The sequence below is a fragment of the Sus scrofa genome, chromosome 13 (assembly GCF_000003025.6).
Source record: "Sus scrofa isolate TJ Tabasco breed Duroc chromosome 13, Sscrofa11.1, whole genome shotgun sequence".
NCBI lineage: Eukaryota > Metazoa > Chordata > Mammalia > Artiodactyla > Suidae > Sus > Sus scrofa.
In genome coordinates this window covers 193,777,991-193,802,110 of record NC_010455.5, presented here as the reverse complement: position 1 = coordinate 193,802,110, position 24,120 = coordinate 193,777,991, and the positions used below count along the sequence as shown (strand labels likewise).

The 24,120-nt window shown below is 37.3% G+C and overlaps 2 protein-coding genes and 1 long non-coding RNA gene across 4 annotated transcripts in view; all 3 read right to left on the bottom strand.

Annotated features, from left to right (window-relative positions):
• Window positions 1–12,422, bottom strand: part of LOC100625168 (keratin-associated protein 13-1-like) — a 28,946-nt gene extending 16,524 nt beyond the window's left edge. The window contains 1 exon segment of the mRNA XM_013990183.2: window positions 12,192–12,422. Within this exon segment, the coding sequence (XP_013845637.2) occupies window positions 12,192–12,422 (231 nt within the window).
• On the bottom strand, window positions 12,941–20,248 carry LOC110256473. Of its 2 annotated transcripts, XR_002338029.1 has the most exons (4): window positions 19,849–20,248; window positions 15,613–15,701; window positions 14,214–14,367; window positions 12,941–13,490 (listed from the first exon to the last, which is right to left on the bottom strand). It is a non-coding gene; the product is annotated as an uncharacterized LOC110256473 (long non-coding RNA). The 2 variants fall into 2 exon arrangements; XR_002338028.1 differs by lacking the exons at window positions 12,941–13,490; window positions 14,214–14,367 and having other exon boundaries at window positions 15,469–15,701.
• LOC100625858 (keratin-associated protein 13-2-like) lies at window positions 22,734–23,740 on the bottom strand. Its single transcript, XM_003358913.5, has one exon. The coding sequence runs from the start codon at window positions 23,395–23,397 to the stop codon at window positions 22,867–22,869; it is 531 nt and encodes a 176-aa protein (XP_003358961.3). The 5' UTR covers window positions 23,398–23,740; the 3' UTR covers window positions 22,734–22,866.

Below are 24,120 nucleotides of genomic sequence, written 5' to 3'. Positions count from 1 at the left end.
AAGAAAGATTGAAATCAATTTTTCAGGACTTTAAATGAGGAAGTTAGAAAAAAAGTGTAATTTAATCCAAAAGTAATTTTTAGATAGAAATTATAAAGGTTAAAAAAAAGAAATTAATGAAATAGAAGTTAATATAAAACAAGAAAACCAACAAGGTCAAAAGTTATATTTTGTGAACATCAATAAAACCAAATATTTCAATTTTTAAAAAGAAATATTCTATAAGAAGTGACAAGTAGCTTCACAAAATTTACATAATAAATTTACATTTATTTGGAAAATATTTATTTTCCTATATTCCAAAGCAGAATTTAATTTTTTTTCCATTTTCTCCAGTAAGTGAGGTAAATATCTTAGCCTTCCTCAATTGCTTTTTCAAAACAGTCCTCATGGCAAACGTGAGTAATCACACGATGAGGAATGAGCACAATTATTCGTAGACAAAGTAGAAAGTTAATAAATTTGTTTCAAGGGGTACAGAATCTTAGCTCATATCCTCTGTACCAGAGAGCCTTTTGGCCTCATTCTCTCCCAGTGTATTTTCATCTCTAAATCCACATTTGTGTTACAGTGAATGATGGGAATTTCAGTTGAAGGAGACTTTCCAGGTACTCAGATCCTGGTCCACCCAGTTCCAATTTTGTATCGATTATTCTATACAGTGTAGGCTTCCAAGGGCAATTTATTAAAAAAATATATGAATTATTTGTCAACATTATAAAACTGTGCAATTTCAAAATATATGTCCTCTTTACTGTGGAAATATTGACTTTTGATTATTTTTGTTTGTTTCTAAGTCTGCATTCCTTAGATATGGATCCAGTTCTTTCTGATATGAGAAGTGTTATCCATAAATTATAGTACTTTTCCCACCGCAACCACTTCTAGATTGCTAATCAAATCAGTCAGAGTCAAGTTAATTATTTTATAGGTAATCTTTAAAGATTTTTTTCTGAAAATGTTTTCATTTTTCTTTATTTTTGAAGGATATTTTGAAATATTATAAAATTATTTTTTTTAAAAAATTTATTGTTATTTCCCCAATACAATTTTTTTTTCTACTGTACAGCATGGTCACCCAGTTACACATACATGTATACATTCTTTTTTCTCCCATTATCATGCTCCATCATAAGTGACTAGACATAGTTCTTAGTTCTACACAGCAGGATCTCATTGCTAATCCATTCCAAAGGCAATAGTCTGCATCTATTACCCCAAGCTTCCAATCCATCCCACTCCCTCCCCCTCCCCCTTGCCAATCTTTAACTTTCTGTTTGAAAATATCCATTAGTTTTTTTATGTCTATATTTCTTAAAATCCCCCTTATTTTATCAATTATACAATCTCTTTCTTAAATTGTTAACATATCCATTGTGGTCATTTTAGAGTTTTGTGTCAACTAATTCCAATATATGTATTCAATGTGAATTTTCTCACATTGACTGTTATTTTTTGATAGGAGTAATAACATTTATGTGCTTCTTGACATTTCTGTAAGATTTTATTGCATTACAGATATGGCATACAAAAGAACAGTGTATTTTGTGGTACAAATATTTATATTTTTATGCACATATGGTTGCTTTTATACAAAAGATTATATAATTGATACATATATACTTACATGTAGACATATGACAATATTTGGACAATGTTTTCATGGGACTGTAAGTCCTCATTTCTGCATGTTAGAAAGGTAAAGTCTTATCAGTAAGATTCCTCAAATAATAGAGTTAGGCAGGCATTGCCTCCAATTTTAATAAACTAAAGTTAGATTGAATCTCTAGTTTGCCTACATTTTGACCAGTTATGCTGCCATTCCCTAATATGAGCTCATTATTTTATTTTATTTCAGCTGGAAAGGATATTGGCCTATGGTTTTAGACTATTTTTGTTTGCCTTTGAATTCATTGAGTTTTGTTCATTTTAGTTGCTGTATTTTACAGTTTTCACATTTTCATTGTTATTTTTATATATTCTAGCACTCAGTCAAACTTCTTAAACTTGTATTTAATTTCATAAGAATAATAATCACAATTATTATTGTATGCATTTCTAATATGTTCATTATCTAGTTCTCCTGTAGACTTGTTTGCACTCTGTGTTGTCTCCTGTTTTGCTCATGTCTTGCCTTTTTTGTAGCATTGATACTTTTTAATCAATTACTATAAGTAATTTGAAGCTCCAGTTGGGTTTATTTGCAGAAGAATTTACTTGGGATGTACCACAGTGTTGTAAGATTGCAATCATTTTCATATCATCAAGATTGATGTCATTCAAAGGTTGACCTCAGTTCCTGTAAAAAAAATTCTTTTTGCTTACCATTAAAATTCTAATAGTGTATTTAAAATTCTAGATTGCTTCAAGTGCCTAGAATGTTTACCTGTTTTCCCAGCTTCTTAAAATGGGGATCTAAGTCTGTTCATTCACACTTTAGACCATTAACAATTTTGGGATTAGTGGACAATCTAGGAAGAAATCAGCACAAATACCAACATTTCTTTTGACTTAAAAACCTCTAAAAAAATCTGGTAATTCTTAACCTCATAGTTCCCCAGCATTTGTGTACAGATTACTTTATCCAGTTTTATTAGGGTTTTATGAGTAATTTGGACTACCTAGTCTGATGTTGACGAAAGTTATATTTGGTAAACAGTATCACATTACACTTCTTTATATAAGGATGGTTGGCAAAAATATTTATTTTTCAAAATATATGCAAAAATATTTAGAATAGACAAGAAATCTGGAGTGACAATTATCACTAGAAATCTGTTCTAGTAAATTTAATAGGTAGGTAGGAAACCTAGAATTAATGTATTTCAAATTTGAAACTTCAAAATGATAGGGCAATGTGCAGTCATTAGAAATACTAACACTATTTACCAAATTAACCTTCCATTCACTGCAATTAATTGCCCAAACGTTCCCTCAACATTCCAGGTAACATTATATATCTCCGGCTTTTCTATTCCATTTTTTTTCCCAAGCTTTCTCTATTCCATGCTATACTACTTATGTCTTGCTTTTTATAGTAGGCTCCATCTTTCAGGAAAAATGTGAACATCAATTTCCCTATAATATTGGGATCTTTGGCCAGATCTTGACTCCCTTTGAGCTTTTGTGAGCTTATACATATATATGTATATTTTGGCACACAAAATTTATATTCCTCTGAGTGCTATTTAAAATTCTAAAGAAATAATTACTTGAAAATCTCTTTGAACATTTATTTAACTCAACACAAAGATAACAACTTTTTATCATTTGGTTTGTCTCACTTTCCAAACTGTGTCTGATAGCAATGCATCATTTTCTGGAATTTGTGTCCTACAAAAGATTAGAGAATGACTATAAAAAATAAAAATAAAGGATATCCATTTTGCACTCACATCTTCTTGTGCTTCTCAGCCATATATAGTATGAGCCACTGGAGAACATAAGCTAAAAACCCACACATCCTGAAGCAAAGTCCTTCACATCAAGAATAATTGGCATCTTTCTTACATACAGTAAAGAAATTAATTTCATGGAAAAGTACTCCCTGGGATTCACAAATTTGGTCAGTTTTACCAACCAACTTTAGAGGAACTTTATGAAAGTTATTCAAACTTTATATTTAGTATTTTCCAAAAATATACAGCCACAAGTTAGATTTATATTTAATTTTAGTTTTATGTACAAACCTAGCATGTATCTAAATTTTATTCTCTCTCTGCATTCCATATTTAGCCACCAACTTTTGTGCTTTTCTTCTCCTGTGAAGAGGGATATAAGGACTCACATGGTTTAAAGAATGAGGCTTTTATAGCTCTTGAGATGTTAATTTATATTGTTTACATAAAAATGCAAAAAAAAAACCTTAAAGACCAAAACTTTTATTTTAAATACTTTAATCTCTAGGCTTCAAATGCTTGCTTTGGAAAGTGAACTAATCTTTTATGTATATAAACCCAATAAACAGTAAAAAAAAAAAAACTCCTGGCCAAAAATTGTAATAATAATAACAACGTATATGGATACTAGAATAAATGTGTTTATTTGCTTAAAATGATTAGATGGTATTAATTTTTGAAGGCTATCTAAAGTTGGATGATTTTCATCAGCAATGGAGCTATATAACCTAGTTTTTCATTCTGCAAGAACCATTCTATAAGCTAGAATATAAGCTTATAAAGTTTGATGAGCAGCTTGTCTTTGGAGGCAATGAAGAGAGTTGATTCTTGTGAGAATAAAATAGTTTGTATTTTGCAAAACGATCTGGGCATTCAATAAATTAATCTCTAAAAGTCAGATCCACAGACTGGCTGAAAACCAGAATAGGCTGGATGGCAGAATCTGGATCCAGGGCTCCAGTGTATGTGGAAGGGAAGCCAGTGTCTCCACGAAGCCACTGGATTTACAGGCCAATGAGTAGCAGCTTCTAAATCTGGATCTCAGGGAGCTATAGCTGCTAGATCTAAAGCCCAGAGGCCTAGGGTAAGTTGTTCTGCAGGGATTGTAGAGCATGGAGGACCTCTGGTTGTATGTAGCAGGACATCTGGCAGGGTCTGGATACCAAGTGGGACGTCTGGTACCTCCACTGTAGAGAGAGGAGGCCTGCTGGCAGGTGCTGAGAGAGCAGAGGTCAGTGCTGTAGACCAGATTGCTGGGGTAGAAAGAGCCACAGGAGGAGCATGGGTAGCACAGCTGTCCCTAAAGGGAGTGGGAGAAGTTTCCAGAGCAGGTGTTATAGGACATCTTAACAGAAGATATGAGTTCAGCTGAATTTGACAGAATATTCCGTGGTTCATTTCTACCTCCTGGACAGTGGCTTTTATATCCTCTCGGCAATAGGTGTTAACAGCTACAACGTCATCATTTTTATATTTCTACTCCCTCATTTACATAGTGTTATCTCAGTCACCATGTCTGTAATTGCAGCTGGATATTTTCCTACACGTTGTATTTATGGGTACCATAATAATTTTTGTTATAACACAGTTAATAAACTACTCTGATGAAACAGATGCTATGACCGTTCTTTAGTAATGACATTCTTGGCACCACCAGGAATGCCCTTCCTTTCCTTCCTGGTATACACTGCATGCATATCTGATTCTGGCTGGCTGGGCTATGCATTCCTTCTAAGGGTGGAGATTGAAATGGTATCATATTTCTTTTTTATTTGGTTAGAGACACTGCTCTGTCCTAAAGAGCCTTTTAAAGTCTGAATGTACCTGTGACTATTATTTTCTTCTCTCCAAAATTAATTTCCAAGTATTAAGTATTAATGCAAATATCTCATTTCTATTGGATAAGACCCAACAGAATTATAAATTGAGAGGAGTAAGTCTAGGAACAGAGGGGACCCTGATTGAGTATTTGGAAACAAGGTACAAGAGCAGTAAATTGGAACAGCTACAAATAGAGACCAATCTGAGCATTTCTGAGGAAAATAAAAGAATGAGTCTATTGAGGTGGGTTGAAATAAATAACAGAGGACAGAATGAAACATTCAGGTTTCTCCTTTACCTGATTTTATTTCAGGCCCCACCTGTGGCATATGGAAGTTCCGGAGGCTAGGGAACAAGTTGGAGCTGCAGCTGCAAGCCTACCCCACACCCACAGCAACATCAAATCCAAGTCACATCTGTGACCCATGCTGCAGCTTGCCCTAAAGCCAGATCCTTAACCCACGGAGCAAGACCAGGGACCAAACTTGCATCCTCACAGACACTGTATCAGGTTCTTAAAATGCTGAACAACAGCAGGAACTCTACCTTATTTTAAAACTATCATCAAGTCAAAACAACTCCAAATAGATGAATTTTAAAATGCATTTTGTCTTTTTGGTGTTTGTTTTTACAGTATATCCAGACGTCTTGCTCCACTAGAATAGCCCCAGGTAGACACTGCAGCCCCATCATGTTCTATCTTACATTTTCTTCCCTATTATCAAACATCCTCTTTCTTACTTAGACCATTTTCTTAAGATTATTTCTTCAGTGCAGGACACTTGAATATCTACTTTAAATGAGCTCTCTAAACTAAAAACCAAAGGACTTTCTTCAGGTACAAAGAAAATATTTTCAGAGAGAAACATAGAAATGAAGGAAAAATTAAAATATAAATATGTGGATAAACATAAATTATATTTGAATACAAACTTTACAAAAAATAATTGAAAAGATTTTTTGGTTTTAAAATATATATGGCATTAAAACGACTGAGGACAACAATATTTAAAAGGAGAATAATTGGATTTAAGTGTTCAAAGTCTCAGCATTATTGCTGAGCTTGTAAAATAATAACCTATTAAACAGAAATAAATCAGGAATGTATTAAAATTTCTAAGCAGATCTAAATTCAGTACAACAATGAGATATTACATTAAAATAGGGGAAATGAGAATATTAAAGATTTTGTTAATCATAAAAAAGCAAAAAAGGAAAGCAAAAGTAATCTAAAAATAGGTCAAATAATCATAAATTGTTAGACATAAATTCTTACATATATACATATGCACACCTATGTTCATATATATATACATATCTCTGTCTACATGAAACATAAAAGGAATAGAGTCCAGTACAAAGACTCAGAATGCCAGATAAGGTTTAAAAAGAACCACAATATCCTGGTTTAAAGGGTAAGCAATAAAAACGAAAGCACATAGAAATATTGAAAGAAATGAGATGGATCATCTAAAACAACCCAAAAGGAAGCTATTAATTTATTAATTTCAGCCATAGAAACTTCATGAGTGATAAAAAAATGATCATAATTTTTACAAAGATGCGAGTCTTCCATGAATATCACACTCACAATGCTAAGGATATGAAAGAAGAAAATAAAAACTAATAAGTGTATAGAACTTGGCCAACACCATTAGGAAAACTGATCAAATTAAATGTTGGATGCAGTGGAAAATGGTAGCTACAAAATCTCCAGATGTCAAATAAAAATACACATGTGCATGATCTGTCTTGGTTCTTTTCAGCTGCTATTACGGAATTACAAGGACTGGGTGGTTTATAAAATCATTAATTCCTTTCAGATTTGGAGGCTGGGAAGTTCAAGATCAAGGTGCCAGAACATTAGGTGCCTGATGAGACCCTCTCTTAGATGGCCCCACTTTCACCATAAATTTAATGATAGAAGGACCAAGAGTTATCTGGGCTTTCTTCTTCTAAGGAAGTCTCCATTTCATATTACCATCACTTTGGAAATTAAGAGTCAACATTTGAATTTAGGGAGCACAGAAACATCAGACCATAGCATAGTCCATGATTCAAAGAAAATATATCAACATGGAAAATAGAAATTTTCTTGATCTAAACAATATTGAATGGAAGTTGTTGTTGTGACTCAGTGGGTTAAGAATCTGACTAGTATCCATGAGGATGTGGGTTCGATCCCTGGCCTTGCTCAGTGGGTTAAAGGATCTGGTGTTGCCATGAGTTGTGGTGTAAGTCACAGATGCACCTGTGGCATAGTTCAGCAGCTGCAGCTTCAACTGGACCCATAGACTTGGAATTCCATACACCCAGGTGTGGCCCTAAAAAGTAAGTAAATAAATAAATAAATTGAATATAAAACACGAAAACTTACAGATTTCAGCGAATTCACTGCTTTGTGGGACTACTATGCTTGGAGGGACTCAACAATCCTGACTCAGCGTGAGGATGAGGGTTCGATCCCTGGCTTTGCTCAGTGGGTTAAGGATCCAGTGTTGTCGAAAACTGTAGTATATGTTGCAGACACAACTTGGATCCTGTGTTGTGGCTGTGCTGTAAGCCAGTGGCTTCATCCTCAATTGGACCCCTGGCCTGGTAGCCTGGAAACCTCCATATGACGCAGGTGCAGCCCTAAAATGCAGAAAAAAGAAAAAGAAAAACCTTGAAGTCAATGCATTTTCCTTAGGAATTCTCCCTTCTTCGGTCATGTCTTTTTCTACACTAATCTACAATCTCAGCAGTCTCCTATTTTTCCTCCTTCTCTAGTTATTCTTTTATAATAAGATGCAAATAACAAATATCATTTTAATGAAACTACAAACCCTCAGACCATTAACAAATGCAGCCCAGTTATTATATTGGTATAATGTATGCTTCCATAGATAGTACTTTTTTCCTAATAAATTGTTAATCCACATTTAAAAATATTGGGGAAGTTAAAACTAAAATGTTTGCTCTGAGCTATAGAACTAATGTCTTCCAAATATATGTTGGCAGATTTCCACCTCTCTTGTCTAACTAATTTTTTTTTTCAGATCTGTGGTTTGTGGAACCATTATATATTTTAGATTCTGCTTTTTTTAACCCAACTAATTGTTTTATTGGAGTTGCTTTTTAACTCAGCAACCATTCAAAGGATTCAAATTTGATGAATCATCTTAATGAGAGGAGAAGCATCAAAAGCCAAGACTTGGAATATTAAGATTGGTGCCACTAGATAGTGTCTTTTCTGTTCTTTATCTAGAAAATATTTCTATTCTATTCGCCCAAAATATACTGAGTCATTTGCATCCCAGAAAAATCAAAAATATGTCCATGGATGAGTTACCATAATCAAGAAAAAGTAACATTATTAAGAATGGGAGACGAATACAGCTCATATCTTAATGTCAGACTTTTTTCCCTATTGGCAGGTAAATACATTTTCCTTCTCAGCAACAGTCAACTTTCAGCGTATATTTTAGTGTCAGTCTGCTGGTGAGACATTCTCTCAGTTTACTGTTGTCCGAAATTATCTTCAGTTTTGAAGCACATATCTGCTGAGCATAGTATCCCAGTATGAAAATTACATTTTGAGAATTCTGAATGTTTCATTCAGTTATCTTTGTAACTAATTCATATTTCAGTCCTATTATTATTTTTAAAGGAAATCAACTTTCTTTCTCAAGTAACTTAGAAATGTTTCTCTTGTCCCTGGTGTTCTTCAGATTTAGGTATGTGTGGGTGTTATACTTTCTTTATTTATCCAACTTTTAGTTTGCAGCATTGATTTGACTTTGTTTTAGGAAAGTTTTAGCATTTCCTCCCTATTATATTTTTGTGAGGTCCCTTTGCATTGTTTCTCTTGATTCTTCCACACACACAGCAAGGACTTGGTGTGGGTGGTCTGGCAGGGGACTATTCCAGCTGGGAAGTGCTGCAGTGGCACCAAGATAGAGCCAGTGGTTTCCCCATGTAGGTATGGAGGCAGGAAAGCTCTCTAGGCAGGGGTGTATCTTCAGGACAGAAGCAGCTAAGGGTCAAAATCAAACTCAAGTCACAGCAGTGTATAACAAATCTTATTTACACCCTCAGAGAGAGAGAAGATCACCCTGGAGTAGGAACTTGCAGTTTATTAAAGCAAAAGTATGTTTTCAGAGAGAGAGAAAGAGTGCATGTGCCTATGCATGTGGGTAAAATGAGAGCCCACCTCCCTTTTACAATTCTTTTTATATCCCCACTCTGTGGACCTGAGCGGACATCCAATTTCTCCTGTCCCCAGCCCCCTACACCCTTCATAAGAGCTGAGTGTTTTTTGGTCTCTGTATGGGGCATATTGGATCTTCTGACTGGTTTCATGCAAGACCTTTATCTGCATGGGAAACAGGTTATATAGAGGCGAGGTGGGGAATGGGAATTTTCCTTCCCTTCCCTAGTAGGTATTGAGCTCCCCAAATTGCTTAAGGTCCGGGAAGTGCATTATAATGAGACATGGCCAGAAGCTTTTGGGTTAAATCTCCTTGAAGAGGACTTGAAGCCTGTAACATTTTCTCCTTCGTTCTCTCTCTTTTCTGTTTTTAGGACTTCAAATACATGTTTGTTAAATTTTTCCACTCTGATCCATATTCTCTTAAACTCTACTATCTATCTATCATTTTCTTCTCTCTCTATGCATTTGTTTAAATAAGTGGTTCTCAATAAGGAGAGATTCTTGTCTTCTGTCCCCCAGGGAATATTTGGAGATATTTGGAGAGAATTTTGATCGCATGACTGGGGAATTCTCTGATCTGCTTCAAGTATCCATTTCCTCCTATTTAAAATAACCTGAATTTTAAATATATACATTTGTCACAAATCTATTTGAGGTCCTAAAGAAATAATGAATAGCGTATTCTTTGAACTTTGAATTTAGCACTAATCATTTTTGTTTCTCAGTAAACTATTTAGCTTAGTCTCCTACGGTTTCATTAAATAATTGGCCCATGAAAGCTGAGAATGTTACCACAAGAATAAATACATCATTTCTCCAACTTTACATTGAGATTTGAAAGAAACAGTCAAGGCTGCTGGTATAAAGGGCTTTTTAGTTTCCATCTGTGCCGAGACCAGCTCAGCAGGATGGGGCTGAAGAATGAGTGCTGTGAAACTTAAGGAAAAAAGTTAACATAAAACAAGACACAGAGACATTTATCTTAAGTAATGGTGGGAACTGGGAGACTCAAGGTCTCAGGGAGCAAGAGCCCTGTCACAAGAAACCACACTGCTTTTATTGTGCTCTCTAGGATTACATCAAGTGAGGAGGGGGTTGTAGATGCAGGATATAGGGGTTTTTTTTTATTATTTTAAATGTTCTTTTATTATTTTAAAAGTCACATAGCTGGTAGATGGTTAAGCTTTTACTCTGATCTTTAGGCATTTAACAATCATTAGCATTTGAGTTAGCTATCTATGCATAGCATTTCAGAGAATCCTCACTGTGCTTCCACAAAGGGCATGCCCAGGTTTGCACCTTGGTTCTCTTTGCTAATGCATATTCTGCCAAGGACTGCTCATAAAGCACTTGGGCATGAGGGTCCTCTTTCTCATGTTCTTTAGAGGACATATCATACTTGTACAAATGGTGTGCCAATCTGCACAGGTCGTGCCTAGACCAGCGCATTATGTCCTCATTCAGCTGACCCTATGAATAATTTATGCCTTCAAGTCTTTGTTCTTAAGCTTAAGTCATTTACCAGCACTGTGACTGTTTTTCAAGCAGGAATATGGGGTAAAATAAAGCAGGACAAGATGGAGTTTTCAGCAAAGAGGCTAAGAAAATATTGTAGAAACATGTTTTGTGACACATCTATATTTAGCTTGGGCTTAGGAAGCATTGATATGGAATCACAGACTATACACTTCCCACTAAGAATCATTGTCCATATTTTCTCACAATATGGAAAAGTGTATTACATCAGAAACATGAATCTGGTCATTTTTTAACAATATATATTCAGTAAACTCAGAATTGATTTAATGCTCATGTACATTTTTAAATTTGTCTTTTATTTAGTTTTTCTTTCATTTATTACTCTTACTGTGTAAATCTAAATGTTTTTCTTATTCATGAAACTCCCCATGAATCTGTCAACTCACAGTTGCATCTTTTCTGTTTGCATAGATAAGACCCATGCTCTTTAAAAGAATCAAGATTAATCCTGATTCTGAGATTTTCATTCAAAAAAAACTCTAAGGCTTCAAAACATGGATGCCTAGTAACTATAGTTTAAATGGGAAAAAATCCATTATCCAAATAAATTAGATCAAATCTGTAATTTTTAGGCTTCCAAAATTTACTCCCACATGCATGCTGGGTTTTTATTTAGAGCCTGCTAAATCTAACTCAACACAAAGTCTGGTCAAAAATGTATAAATAATCATATAAAAATGTTTCAATGCCAGAATGAATTAGTTTGTTGGATTATCATCCTTTTATGTATTTTGTGCAGATAATAAATTACCATAAATTCCATTGGTAATGCTGATATTATACTTATTTTTGAAGTTAAGATCATTAAATTCAAGATTTAAGGAATCAGTCTGTTAGCCTGATGGAAAGAGATTGGGTAAGGAACTAGTGATCAAAGACTAAGATGATAGGTGCCAATGGAAATAATGAGCATGAACTTTGAGTAGGCATTTTGGTGACTTTGTTTAGAAAGTAGTGGAACTCAACAAATTGATCAGTAGAAGCCAGACACATAGGTAGGTGGGCTACAAGATGGCTAGATGCTCCTAGATTGAGTGGCAGAAACTGGGTACATGGCCCAAGGTAGGGAAGCAACAGACCCCATTAATTCAGGGGGTCTGAAGCCACAGATTCACAGTGAGTAGCAACTTCTGGATCCAGAGCTCAATGAGCTGCAGTTGCTGGACCTAAAGCCCAGAACTAGAGTAAGTTATCCAGCAGGGACTGTAGAGTATTTAGATCCTTGGACAGTAGCAGGATGCCTGGCAGGGACTGGACACCAGGTAGCTTGTCTGACACCTGGCAGGCTCATAGTGGGTCTCCTGGCAGTCACTGTAGAGAGATGAGCCCTGCTGGCAGGTGCTGAGAGAGCAGAGGTCAGTGTTATAGACCAGGTTGCTTGTATAGGAAGAGCCACAGGAGGAGGCTGGGTAGTTCAGGTGGTCCCCAGGGGAGCAGGAAGATAAGTTTACAGAGCAGCAGTTATAGGGCATCTCAATGGGAAATGTGAGTTCAGCAGAATTGCCCTGAAAATATACTGAAGTGTAAGGTCATCTTGTGGACTGAGTAATTTATATATTCTTGCCAACTGGTATGGAACAGTACTGGTTCAGTCCTCTCACCTTTGGACCCCTTCCCTGCATATATGTAATTCATTAATCTTCTCTGTAATTGTGGTTGACTAACTTCCTACTAATTGCATTTCTGGGTGCTATAATTTATTATAACATAAAGCCAACAACCATTTCTACAGAGAAATTCTAGGACAATTTGTTGGTAATCTTCATCCTGTCAAGCCCAGGAAAGCCCATTCTTTACTCCTTGGACCTGACTTCATGTATCGCTTTTCCAGCTTTGCTCTGGGATTTTTTCCTGTCACTTTTCTACTCTGTCAAGTGATCAGTGGCATAGCTTTGTTTTTTACAAGGATGCTTCTAATGATTGATTGTACTTGTCACTACTGATTCATATTCTTCAAATTTATTTTCCATCTATCACATATTATTATACAGTGCTTCTCACATCCAATGAAGAGAAGACAAACAACATATAATGAGAAATAGCTAGAAACAGACAGAAACCAGGCAAATATTTAAAGACAGAGCAACTTCAGGAGACTGAATTGGGTTGGAGTCACAAGAAAAGATTGATTTGGACCATGTGAAGAGGCAGTGGGGATAATGATGATAGTGTGAGAAACTGGGGAAAAGGATGAAAAAACAGAGATTTCAAGTATCTCTTCTACTTGCCTTGAGACTATGGAGTTAAATGTCATTTAAAACACACTGTTTGAAAGTGAATATAATTTATGTATTTTCTTATATTTGATATTATAAAAATTTTTAAAAACACAATCTGGAGTCTATATCCTAAAACAAGTCAGGTTCTCCTCTGCCTGGAATGTGAATGATTTTTGTGCCCTTTCCTGTAATTTCTTTCAAAAATATAAAATGTTTTTTCTTTTGTCACCCTGTTCTCCATTTTATTTTATTTTTTCTTCTGAATGATACAATAGCCGAGTGCTAATTTCCAGCGGTTTAATTACATCAGATAAGCTTGCCCTGAAAGAAGCACAGAAATTCTTTAGGCTGAAGGAAAATAATCTTAGAAAGAAAAATTACATTTTAAGAAAGAATAGAAAAAATGTTTGCTCATTGGATTTTCTAGGAAGCAAGCACTGAGACAGGAATTAAAGGAAACAATTTTGTAAGAGAGTAGCCCCTGTGAAGGATAAGTCACTCTACCACCTTGTTTTGTCATTGATAAGGGGCTGCCATGAAAAAACTTCACCTTAGAATCTGGGGCAGATCCAAAAGCAGCCAACAGGAAAAGGATGTCAGCCAACCTCACTTTCACAGCTGGTTAGCTACTCCTTTTATAAAGTGATGTGATGTGAGTTCCAGTGTACCTGTCAGATTCCACCATTTGCCACCTAGACATTCAGCTTATCAGGAGAGAGATTCCCCAGGGTCTCTCTCCCTGAGAGGAAATGTGTAAGAGTGAAGTCAGTGACATGAAACGCAGACCTTGTCACTGCATGTGATCCTAGAGCTGCAACAGGCACTCATTCTCTTCCTCCTTTACAATCCATTAGAAATTTGCCTCATCCTCAGTTACCACCTCTGTTGGTCTCAGTGGATCTGTTGGTGATATTACCCATATCCTTAAACCAGGAAGTTTTGAGAGCCATCCAAGTAGATCAGCTGAGCCCCACGTATATCCCCCCACCCACCCTCACTGTGTGACAGTAACCGTCTCACTACCTTCTAATCAGGGTCACCTACCCTTGGATTAGATGACATCTCTCTCTCTTTTGCCTGTTGATCCCTGAAACCAGGAACACAAAGTGCTCAGCCAGTAGCCATGACTGTAGTTCAATGAGGCCCGTGTTATGTCCTTTAGTAAGTCTGTCTTGAGACCAGAACTTGAAAACTCCCACTGCAGAAATAAGAATCAAAAAGTTCTTAAATTGGTCATTGGAAATAACAGTAAGTTGATATTTGCAACCCAGTTTTGAGAGTATTGCCTCCATTTTCCAAGAAAATTTCAGCTTTGCTGTCACTGGGACAATTTAACACAATATTGGACACATAACTTCAGGGTCCTATGGGTTTTTGGTTTGTTTAAAGTTTTATTGAAATATAGTTGATTTACAGAGTTGTGATTTCTGCTCTACTACAAAGTGATTCAGTTATACCTATACATGTATCCATTCTTTTTCAAATTCCTTTTCCCATATAGATTATCACAGAATATTGGTTAGAGTCCCCTGTGCTGTGCAGCAGGTCTCCATTGGCCAATCATCTGATATACAATATAACTTGTGGATCCCACTTCTTGCTGTCTCTTCTATGAAGTGGATACCCTGATTGGATGCTGCATTGTAAGGAATTCCATGCAGACGGATTAGGTTTTTCATTAGTTCCTGAATAATGGTGCTGCTGAGGCTGACAGCAGAGGTTTACTGTCAAAAGGTGTTTGAAGATGAACCACTCATCATTTCAGGGCAGGAAGGGGTCATGTTCAACTTGGAACCAAGTGACCAGTTAGTGTCCCTGAGGAATAGTAAAATACTGGGGGTTTAGCCTCAGCCTCCATTGCTGACAGATGGAACACTTGCTGTGGCATTAATTATATCAGACTTGTACATGGTAGCTTATGTTTTTGGAGGCATTCATGGCCTCTGTGGTGGTCACAGGCTCATCTTGCCAGCATTGTGGAGACTGTTATCAAAGACAAGAGACATCAACTAAAAAAGTCATTTTGTCTACTTGATTTTTTAGTCCCTCTTCCATGGTAGATGCATTGTGGTGGGCGTTAGGAAGAAATGATCTTCACACTTTGGACCTCTTTCATATGTCCACTCACATGTCTCTCAACCAATTTTATGTTTTTAATATTCTAATATTCCCCCTTCCAGGTCTTTAGCTTGTCAGGTGCCGAGACCTGCTCAGCAGGATGGGGCTGAAGAACGGGTGCTGTGGAACTTAAGGAAAAAACCAACACAAAACAAAACACCAACACAAAGCAAAACACAGAGACAGACCTGGTGGACTCAAGGTCTCTAGAACCAAGAGCCCTGCCTCAAGAAACCACACCGCTTTTATTTTACTCTTTTGATGAGATCACATGAGGAGGGGCTATGGGTGGATAATCAAGCAAGATTGGAAAAACATGTCTCACATCGCCCCCTTTTTGTTTTTGCAGGAGAACAAAAATAGATCTTGCAACTTCTTTTCTTCATTACTTCTTAAATATCTCGCTTTGTGCATCTGTAGACAGAACACAAGTCCAAGTCAAGTCTCACATGGAACTCCTCAGGCTTCAGCTGTGCCCAGACTGACCAGTTTCCAGGGGTGGCCAGAGCACCATCGTCAGCACTTTCTGACGATGGTGAAGGGAGTCTCTGGAACTTGACCATGAGGGGATTCTCGAGGAGCTGCACAGCCTCCCAGGTGTCCATGTCAGCCATGGATGCAGACCTCCTGACCATGATGTGGTAGCAGAGGATGGTTCCACAGGGCAATAACTGTAACCTTTGCAGCAGTTGGGGTCTATGTGACCCTTAATTTACAAATGTTAACCAATAGCCACATCAAAGAATGTATCAAAGCCCGTATTCTCAATCCCCACCCCTGAGTTGGAGACTCTAACTGTGGGAAAAGGGGCGACAGGCGCTCTAACTTTTTCCTGCTGAAAAGGGGCATCGTTAGGGAAAGCAGTTAGGTCTCCACTCATGGGATGGTCAAGTGGGCCTTGATACATTACTTTGGATACCCCTTCTATCAACATTTGAACATTGATGGCACTTAAGATGTAATGAAGCAAGAAATACAATTCATTATACAGGGTCTGAATAAAAGGATCAAGATCACAATGAATATGGTGAAAGAAACATTTTCACCAGGAGGAGGAGGTCAGCTGGTTCCACAGGGCAGCTCCAAAAGCTGGAGCTGGATAGGACAGCTCATGTATCTACTGTTGAAGATCTAGCAGGGAATGAGACACATTCTGTGAACAATTAGGAATACAACATTTAGATTTTATAATAGCAAGGCCTCAGTTAAGGAAATGCAGAAACCTTGGTTAGGCTCCATTGGCATATATTCCCCCCTCTTTTTAAAATTTTTTTATTTTATTATTTTTTATTTTGGGGGCATTATATTAACCATGGTCTGTGAAATAACAGATTGTGAACTGAAAGGAAATAATATATTGTTCAGAGTAACCTGATACTTTCCATGAGCTTCTGCATTAATTGCCAGCTTTTAATACTAATAAAAGAAAAGCTTTACATTTGACTGACATACACTATCATTTTGCTAAAATGTGAGGGATTGCTGAGTAGTTATGTTGTGAGCCACATGGAAGTCCTCCATTGCCATGTGAATTGAGGCTTTAACCTCTTGCAAAATATCTCTTTCTAAAAGATGAGTTGCACTCTGGAACTATCAGGCATTGAGAATGGATTCCCAGTCACAACTCAAAGGTTGTGTAAAAATTTTGTAGCCGGCTTGCCAGAAACATGAATATGGCAGATTCATGAGGGAAGGACCCAGGATTGGAGAGAAGGACTGAAAAGTGGCTCCGTATTCAGGAGGAAGTCAATAGGCTGTCTTCCTACATTTAGAGTCACCCAGGGCTCCTGAGTGGTGATAAGGACAGGAGCCGTTATGGAAATGGCCCGCCAGTCCTGATCCTGGGCCTGAGGGGTCAACCACAGAGACCTTCGTCTTCAGGGGCAGTCCCTCCTCCAGCGATCTCCCCAACATATGGGGCACAGCTGCATCTAAGGGCATTCCCATTTAATGGATCCCTCTTTTCCACAGAGGAAACAGGCTCTGGGCATAGGTCTCTGCCCTAGTCCTCTCACCTTGAAAACTCCCAGTTTGACTCCCTGTAGCACCATAACTAGAGCCTCAACCTTTTCTCTGTCTCTCTTCTTGTTCTCCTTTCATTCTTCCTGGCCCCAATTATAACATATTTGAGTTGCTACTCTGAGGAGGTGCTCCAGGTCCTGATTAGAGCCAAAAGCCAATTTTTAGAGCTTTCTCCATATATCTGGCACCAATTGAGCTATGAATTTATCCTTAGGAATTATTTGGCCTTCCATTGTTTCTGGGTTCCTTGGTATATGTTTTCTCAATGTCTTTCTGAGTCTTTCTAAGAAAGTTGATGGACTCTCTTGTTCCCCTAGTAAACCTCCAATAGTTTTTAATGGGCTTTACTTGTGAGGCTTTTAATCCCTCTCTTATACAAGTAACAAAATGATTTCTATGCCAATTGTGGTTATCTCCTTCATCAACAAACCAACTGGGATCACTCATAGAAACCACCTGACACCCTGTGGGGAATCTTGTTCTATCTCTTCTAACCTGCCTCTGGCATTTGTAGCATCATTCCCTTCATCTGTCCCAGCTTTGATTTGAGCAGTTTCAAAGACATTATGTATATATATTTTTTTTCATTTTTTTCTATTTTTTCTTTTTATTCTTGTTGGCCTGATTGGCTGGAGACTGTCCAAGAGAGTAATTCATTAACAGAACACAGAGGTTGATGGCTCATACAGACAGAAATCGGCTTCCCCTTAGGGGACCAATCCCATACATTTCCATAGGAACCATTAAGCAGTATGACCCCCTCCATAGCCCTGCATATATTCCAATGAATTTGATTTTTCATTCTCTTGAAGGTACATAAAGTCCTGTCAGGCATCCCCATATTAACTGGTTCCACCTGATGGTAAGTGACACTCCAGCCTGTAACTATTTGGAGTGAGAGGCTTTAAATTAGCCATTGCTTAGGCTAACATTGCGGCCTTGAAGGACTCTGTCCCCACTCCCTGACAGGCCTTAATATATTCAGCAATATTAGCTTTTTCTTTTAAAAATCCTATGGCCTTTTTGCAATCAGTATTTACATTTTCATATGCTAACAATTGGAAAATAGTATCAGACACCTCAGAGTTAGTAATTTGTCATTTTAATGCCTCTTATAAATGAGCCAGAAATTCAGTATAAGGTTCCTTTGGGCCTTGTAGTATCTTTTGAAAAGAAGTATTTATTTGACCCTTAGATTCAATTTTATCCCATGCCATCAAGCAACATTGCCTAATCTGTTCAATAGCTAAATCATTCATTCTCATTTGATCTTGAAGATTACTCCAAGGAACAATCCCTAACATCTGTTCCATTGTAATTGGAAGATTTTGAGCCTGATTACAATTAGCAGTAGTTTGGGCATGGTCTTGCCACCAAGACTTAAATTGTAAATATTCACTAGGTGATAGCACAGCATGGGTTAAGTTATGCCAATCAGCAGGAATCATACAATTTCCTTCAGCTACTCCCTGCATGATTCTTTTTGTAAAAGGAGAATTAACACCATAGTTTTGAATGGCTTGTTTTAATTCTTTAAGAATTTTAAAAGGAAAGGGCTCATGAATGAACTCATAAACTCCATCAGAGTTAGTGGGATCAATGCCTGGAACTGCTGTCTCCCTGACAGTTACTGGAAAGGCTAAACGTATGGCATCCAAATCGCCTTCCTTTCAAGCCTGTAATATCCCCTGTTGAATGGATGATAGATGGTGTTCAGGGATAATGCTCATTTTCTTTGCAACCCTAGAAGTAGAGGCTTGATGAGTCCTCATCACCTCACTCCTAATAGGAGGCAATTGAGGAATATCAGAATCAACAATTGGAGCTGAAGGCTCAGGAGCCAAATATTCTCTATGATAATTTTGTTCAGGGACTGCATATTTAGGTTCCTCCAACAAAGGTGCAACTCCCCTTCTTCCCCTCTAAGTCCTTCGTGGTCTTTTTTTTTTTTTTTTTTTTTTTTTTTTTTTTTTTTTTTTTGTCTTTTTGCTATTTCTTTGGGCCGCTCCCGCGGCATATGGAGGTTCCCAGACTAGGGGTTGAATAGGAGCTGTGGCCACCGGCCTACACCAGGGCCATAGCAACGCTGGATCCGAGCCGCGTCTGCAACCTACACCACAGCTCACGGCAACGCCGGATCGTTAACCCACTGAGCAAGGGCAGGGATTGAACCCGCAACCTCATGGTTCCTAGTCGGATTCGTTAACCACTGCGCCACGACGGGAACTCCCCCTTCGTGGTCTTTAAAGGTTCTAAAACGGATTTAATTAAGCTCCAGGTACTCCAAATAAACACAGGAACTGAAACACCCTCATCATGCAATATCCTAAGTTCCATTCCTATGCTTTCTCATATCTTTCAATCTAACATTTCTAATTTGAGAAACCAATCACAACATTTCTCAATAGTCTGAAAAAGTTCCAAAAGCTTACTTTCACTTATTTTTGCACCCCCTTTTTTAAGGAGTTGTCTTAACAAACAAATGTAAGGACTATAGTTTCCTGCAATTACCTTATTTCCCATTTTATCCCATAAATACCTGAGAGAGGGAACGTATCCAAAGGATTTTTTTAGCGTGGCCATACAAAATTTCTCCCTTCTTCTCAGAGCTCCACAGCACTTACAATGAATAAAAATTCTTGCTGTAGTCACAGTCCTTCATTCTTCGCACCTGCCTGTTTGCCCGCCACACGTTGGATGCCACTTGCCAAGACCAGCTTAGCAGGATGGGGCTGAAGAATGGGTGCTGTGGAACTTAAGGAAAAAACCAACACAAAACAAAACAGAGATAGTAAAGGTGGGAACCAGGGGACTCAAAGTTTGTAGAACCAAGAGCCCTGCTGCAAGAAACCACACCGCTTTTATTTTACTCTTTTGATGAGATCACATGAGGAGGGGCTATGAGTGGATAATCAAGCAAGAAGATTGGAAAAACATGTCTCACAACAGATGATCAAGAAGATTGGAAAAACATGTCTCGTGACAGTCAGGTCAATTGCCACTGTCTAGGAACTGGGGTGGTGGGGGGAACAACCATATTTTTCTTTTTATACAAAGTGGATAATCAGGTGCTGGACATAAAATTCTACCCATGGAAAAAATATTTTTCTCACCACAGTGTTCAAAGTTATCCATGCAATGAGGCAACCCATTTGCAAGCTTAGCTTAGGCTTTTCCACTCCTTCTTCAGCTGGTCATTTGAAATGCCCAACATGAATACACATGTGATCTGAGAAAGGAGTGGTGGTACAATGCTAGTCAGTGACACGGGGGTCTGGGTTTTTGCTCATGTTTCCTGCTTTCTTGTTCTGCTAATGCTCATTTCCCATAGGAGCTATTTCCATCTTACGGTGGATTTTGCTGAGTCTTTCTGAGTTTATGACTTTGCGGTTTTGACAGAAAACAGCTTTTGATGGACAGCTGCAAAGGCATGGTCACTTGTCTCACGGTCAAGTTTTGTTTTTCTTCCAGACCTAAGTAGTATCCCAGCATCTGATTTTCCAAAGGCATGTTAATTTTCCACTGAAGATTATAAAGTTTTGTGCTCAACTTTATTTGCCTGCATTGTTATATTCCCAGAGGTTTGTAATAAAATCCATGTTGCAGTTTTATTTTATTTTTTTCAGTATGACAGATGTTACCAATACCATATGGTCTGTCAGATTGTTTGGCCCAACCAGTGTGGTTGCTTGCATCTGATCCTTTTCTGTTCCTGGACTAAAGGAATCTGTCTATATCAACCAGAGAGGTATTTCTACCTGGGGAGGATGTTTGTTCCAGGACCCAAAAAAAGCCTAGCAGGCACTCTGCTTCTTTATTTGTAGTAGGGGATAAAACAGTTTGTTATATATTTTGTATTATGTTACATATTAAACATTAATATAATTTGAATAAAATAAGGGGATATAGTGATAGACTATTTTACATACTATTTTACATACGGTTTATTTTTTACAGAATTTAAGAGCATGTAACCAGGTAGAAGATAGAGTGAAAGTGATGAAGCAGAAAGCTATTTTAACAGTATGAATAAGAGGAGATGAATCCTAAGATTAATGGGGTCCAAAACTCAAGATATCCAAAAAATGAAGTAGAGACCTAATATCATCTCTAGCCTGATTTTCCATTACAAAGCCACACAAATTTTAATTTGATTTTCAGTAATTCCCTGAACATAAGTACCTTTGTACCTCTCTGCTTTGTACATTTTACTTCATCTTCTCAAAATTCTCTTTATTCCCTCCCACACTGCATGTGTCTTCATTCCTTATATTAGTCCTTCTCTATCATAAAATCCTGGATCTTGGTTTCATTATAAGACTGGGACCTATAGTGAACACATGATCCTCTTTGACTCTTCATTTCCTCAAGTGTAAAATAACTAAGTTCATAAATTGTGTGTTTCTCATGATTCTTAGAGCGATTTCAGAAATAATAAATGTAGGAAAATTTTTCCAACATTGCTCTTTATCTCTGTGTAAAGGTACTGTCTTTTTTGTTGTTTACTTTAGAACTTATGTTACCCCTCTTAGAGCTATATTGCTTTCTGAAATATTTGACATATAAAATATCAGAAGGGACATATAAAACATGGAAAGAAGGGATGAGATGTTCCTTTGAAAAACAAAGGAAACAATAATTTCTGATGACATGAAAGACTTGATTTTTCCAGCCATGTTTAGTTTCAATCTTGGATATTGAAACTCTACATATCATGAACCCAATTAATTCTCACCAAAATAACTCACTTCCTCTTTCCACCTGTGAAGATATTACATACAAATTACTCAGTGAGAAGAAGGGAGATAGATCTTTAGGCCACCCAATCCTGAAGCAAAGAAAGCACTTTAAACTAATGTACAATCTATCCATGTAACCTAAAATTTTTCCTCACTTGGTTGTATTTTCCAAGTTCTTTGTTTTTCTCCTTCTTCCATCAAAACATCAAGGCCTCACATCCTTCAAAATGTGCTCTACACCTATCCTGAGATTATTATTCACATAAACTCTAGGCATACAATGCAAGGATAACAGAAATTAGCCATTTGAAGAAGAGAATGTTTAATAAATTAGTTTAAATTCACCAATATTAGATTTCCAAAGTTTGCTCCACTCCCAGAGGTAAATTTTAACTGAAATGCACCCCCACCAAAAAAAGCAAAATAACCCAAATCTTAGCCAGTTAAAACAATAAAATTAGCAGCATATTTGGAAGCCAGAATTAACGTTTATTACATAATATTCATTTGATTTTTTATCTATTTTATGAATAAAATACAGAACAGGAATTACACTAATTCATTAGCATTAATCATTGTTAACATGAATTCACCAATTTGTCTAATAATATATTTCATTCATTTTACTAATCCATTAATTCATCCAATAAAATTAATCATTTAGTTCAATATCTATTGCAGACAGTTTTTTGTTTGTTTGTTTTGGTTAGTATCTTATGACTGGAAAAAAGTGAAGAGCCATTGTCTTTCCTGAAGATTATGAAGATGATAGATGCTCTGTTTAGAGGTTGGACATATGGCTCAAAACATCTGAATTCTCAACAAGCTGATCTGTGGAAGCCAGATCCACAGCTTGGTCTGTAACATGGTGACTGGCAGCTCCTAGAGACAAGGCGGGTTGGATAGCAGGATCCAGATCCAAGCCTCAGGGAAGGGAAACCACAGACTCTATAAGCCAGAGGTCTGAAGCCACTGGATCCACAGCCCAGTGAGTAACAGCTTCTGGATCCATAGCCCAGGGAGCAGCTTCTGCTGGACCTAGAGCCCAGAGACCCAGCATAAGTTGTCCAGCAGGGACTGTAGAATGTGGAGGTCCTTGGGCGGTGGCAGGATTTCTGGCAGGGAATGGTCACCACAGGAGATGTCTGACACCTGATGGGCTCACGTCGTCGGATCTTTTGACAGCCTTTATAGAGAGAGGAACCCAGCTGGCAGGTGCTGGGAGAGCAGAGACCAGTGCTGTAGACCAGGTTTCTGGGGTAGGAAGAGACACATGAGGAGCCTGAGTAGCGCAGATGGTCCCCAAGGAAGCAGGAGGAGAAGTTTCTAAAACAACAGTTGTAGGACATCTTGAGAGGAGATGTGAGTTCAGCTGAGTGACAAGGAAGAGATTTTGAGGTTTAATGTCACCTCCTGGACTGGGGTGTTTTTATACTCTCAGACATGGGTGTGGTATTCTACACAGTCACCTTTCTCATGCTTGTAATCTCTCATTCCCATATGTGTAATTCAATATTTTCTGTAATTGCAGATGAAAGATTCCTTTCATCTCATATTCATGGGTGAATTCACCATGTTGTTAAAGCACTAAGCTAATGACCTATTCCAATGTCACAAATTCTATGACTTCATGTCATTACTGCCATCTCATCCCGACCAGGAAATCCCCTAGGAGAAGAGGAGCCAAGATTCTTTGTGCATTTATTTGACTGTATATTGGCTAGGGGAATACTTAGTTGTAAAGAAAAAGGATTACCCAAGTGTATATATTTTTTCTTTGTGGAATAGATACATCCTATTTGCCACTAATCATCTTCTTTTCTCTAAATTTATTTAACTGTCTAAAATTATTTTTACATATTTTATTGTATATGGCTTCTCAAATTTTTGTAGATATGAAAGTAGATAAGATAAACTGGATGAAGAATGTGGTGTATCACAGAAAAAAAAAACAGTACAAGTGTTTAGAGGCAAAATGATTCAAGACATCTAACAGAGACTCATGGGATATTCATTTATACATATGTGAAAAGATTCAATGGTCAAATACTCTTGAGGCAAGAGGAGATAAC

What these genes read in the sequence shown, in the direction of transcription:
- LOC100625858 (XM_003358913.5), bottom strand. Translation starts at nt 23,397, where the DNA reads ATGTCCTACAACTGTTGTTTTAGAAACTTCTCCTCCTGCTTCCTTGGG.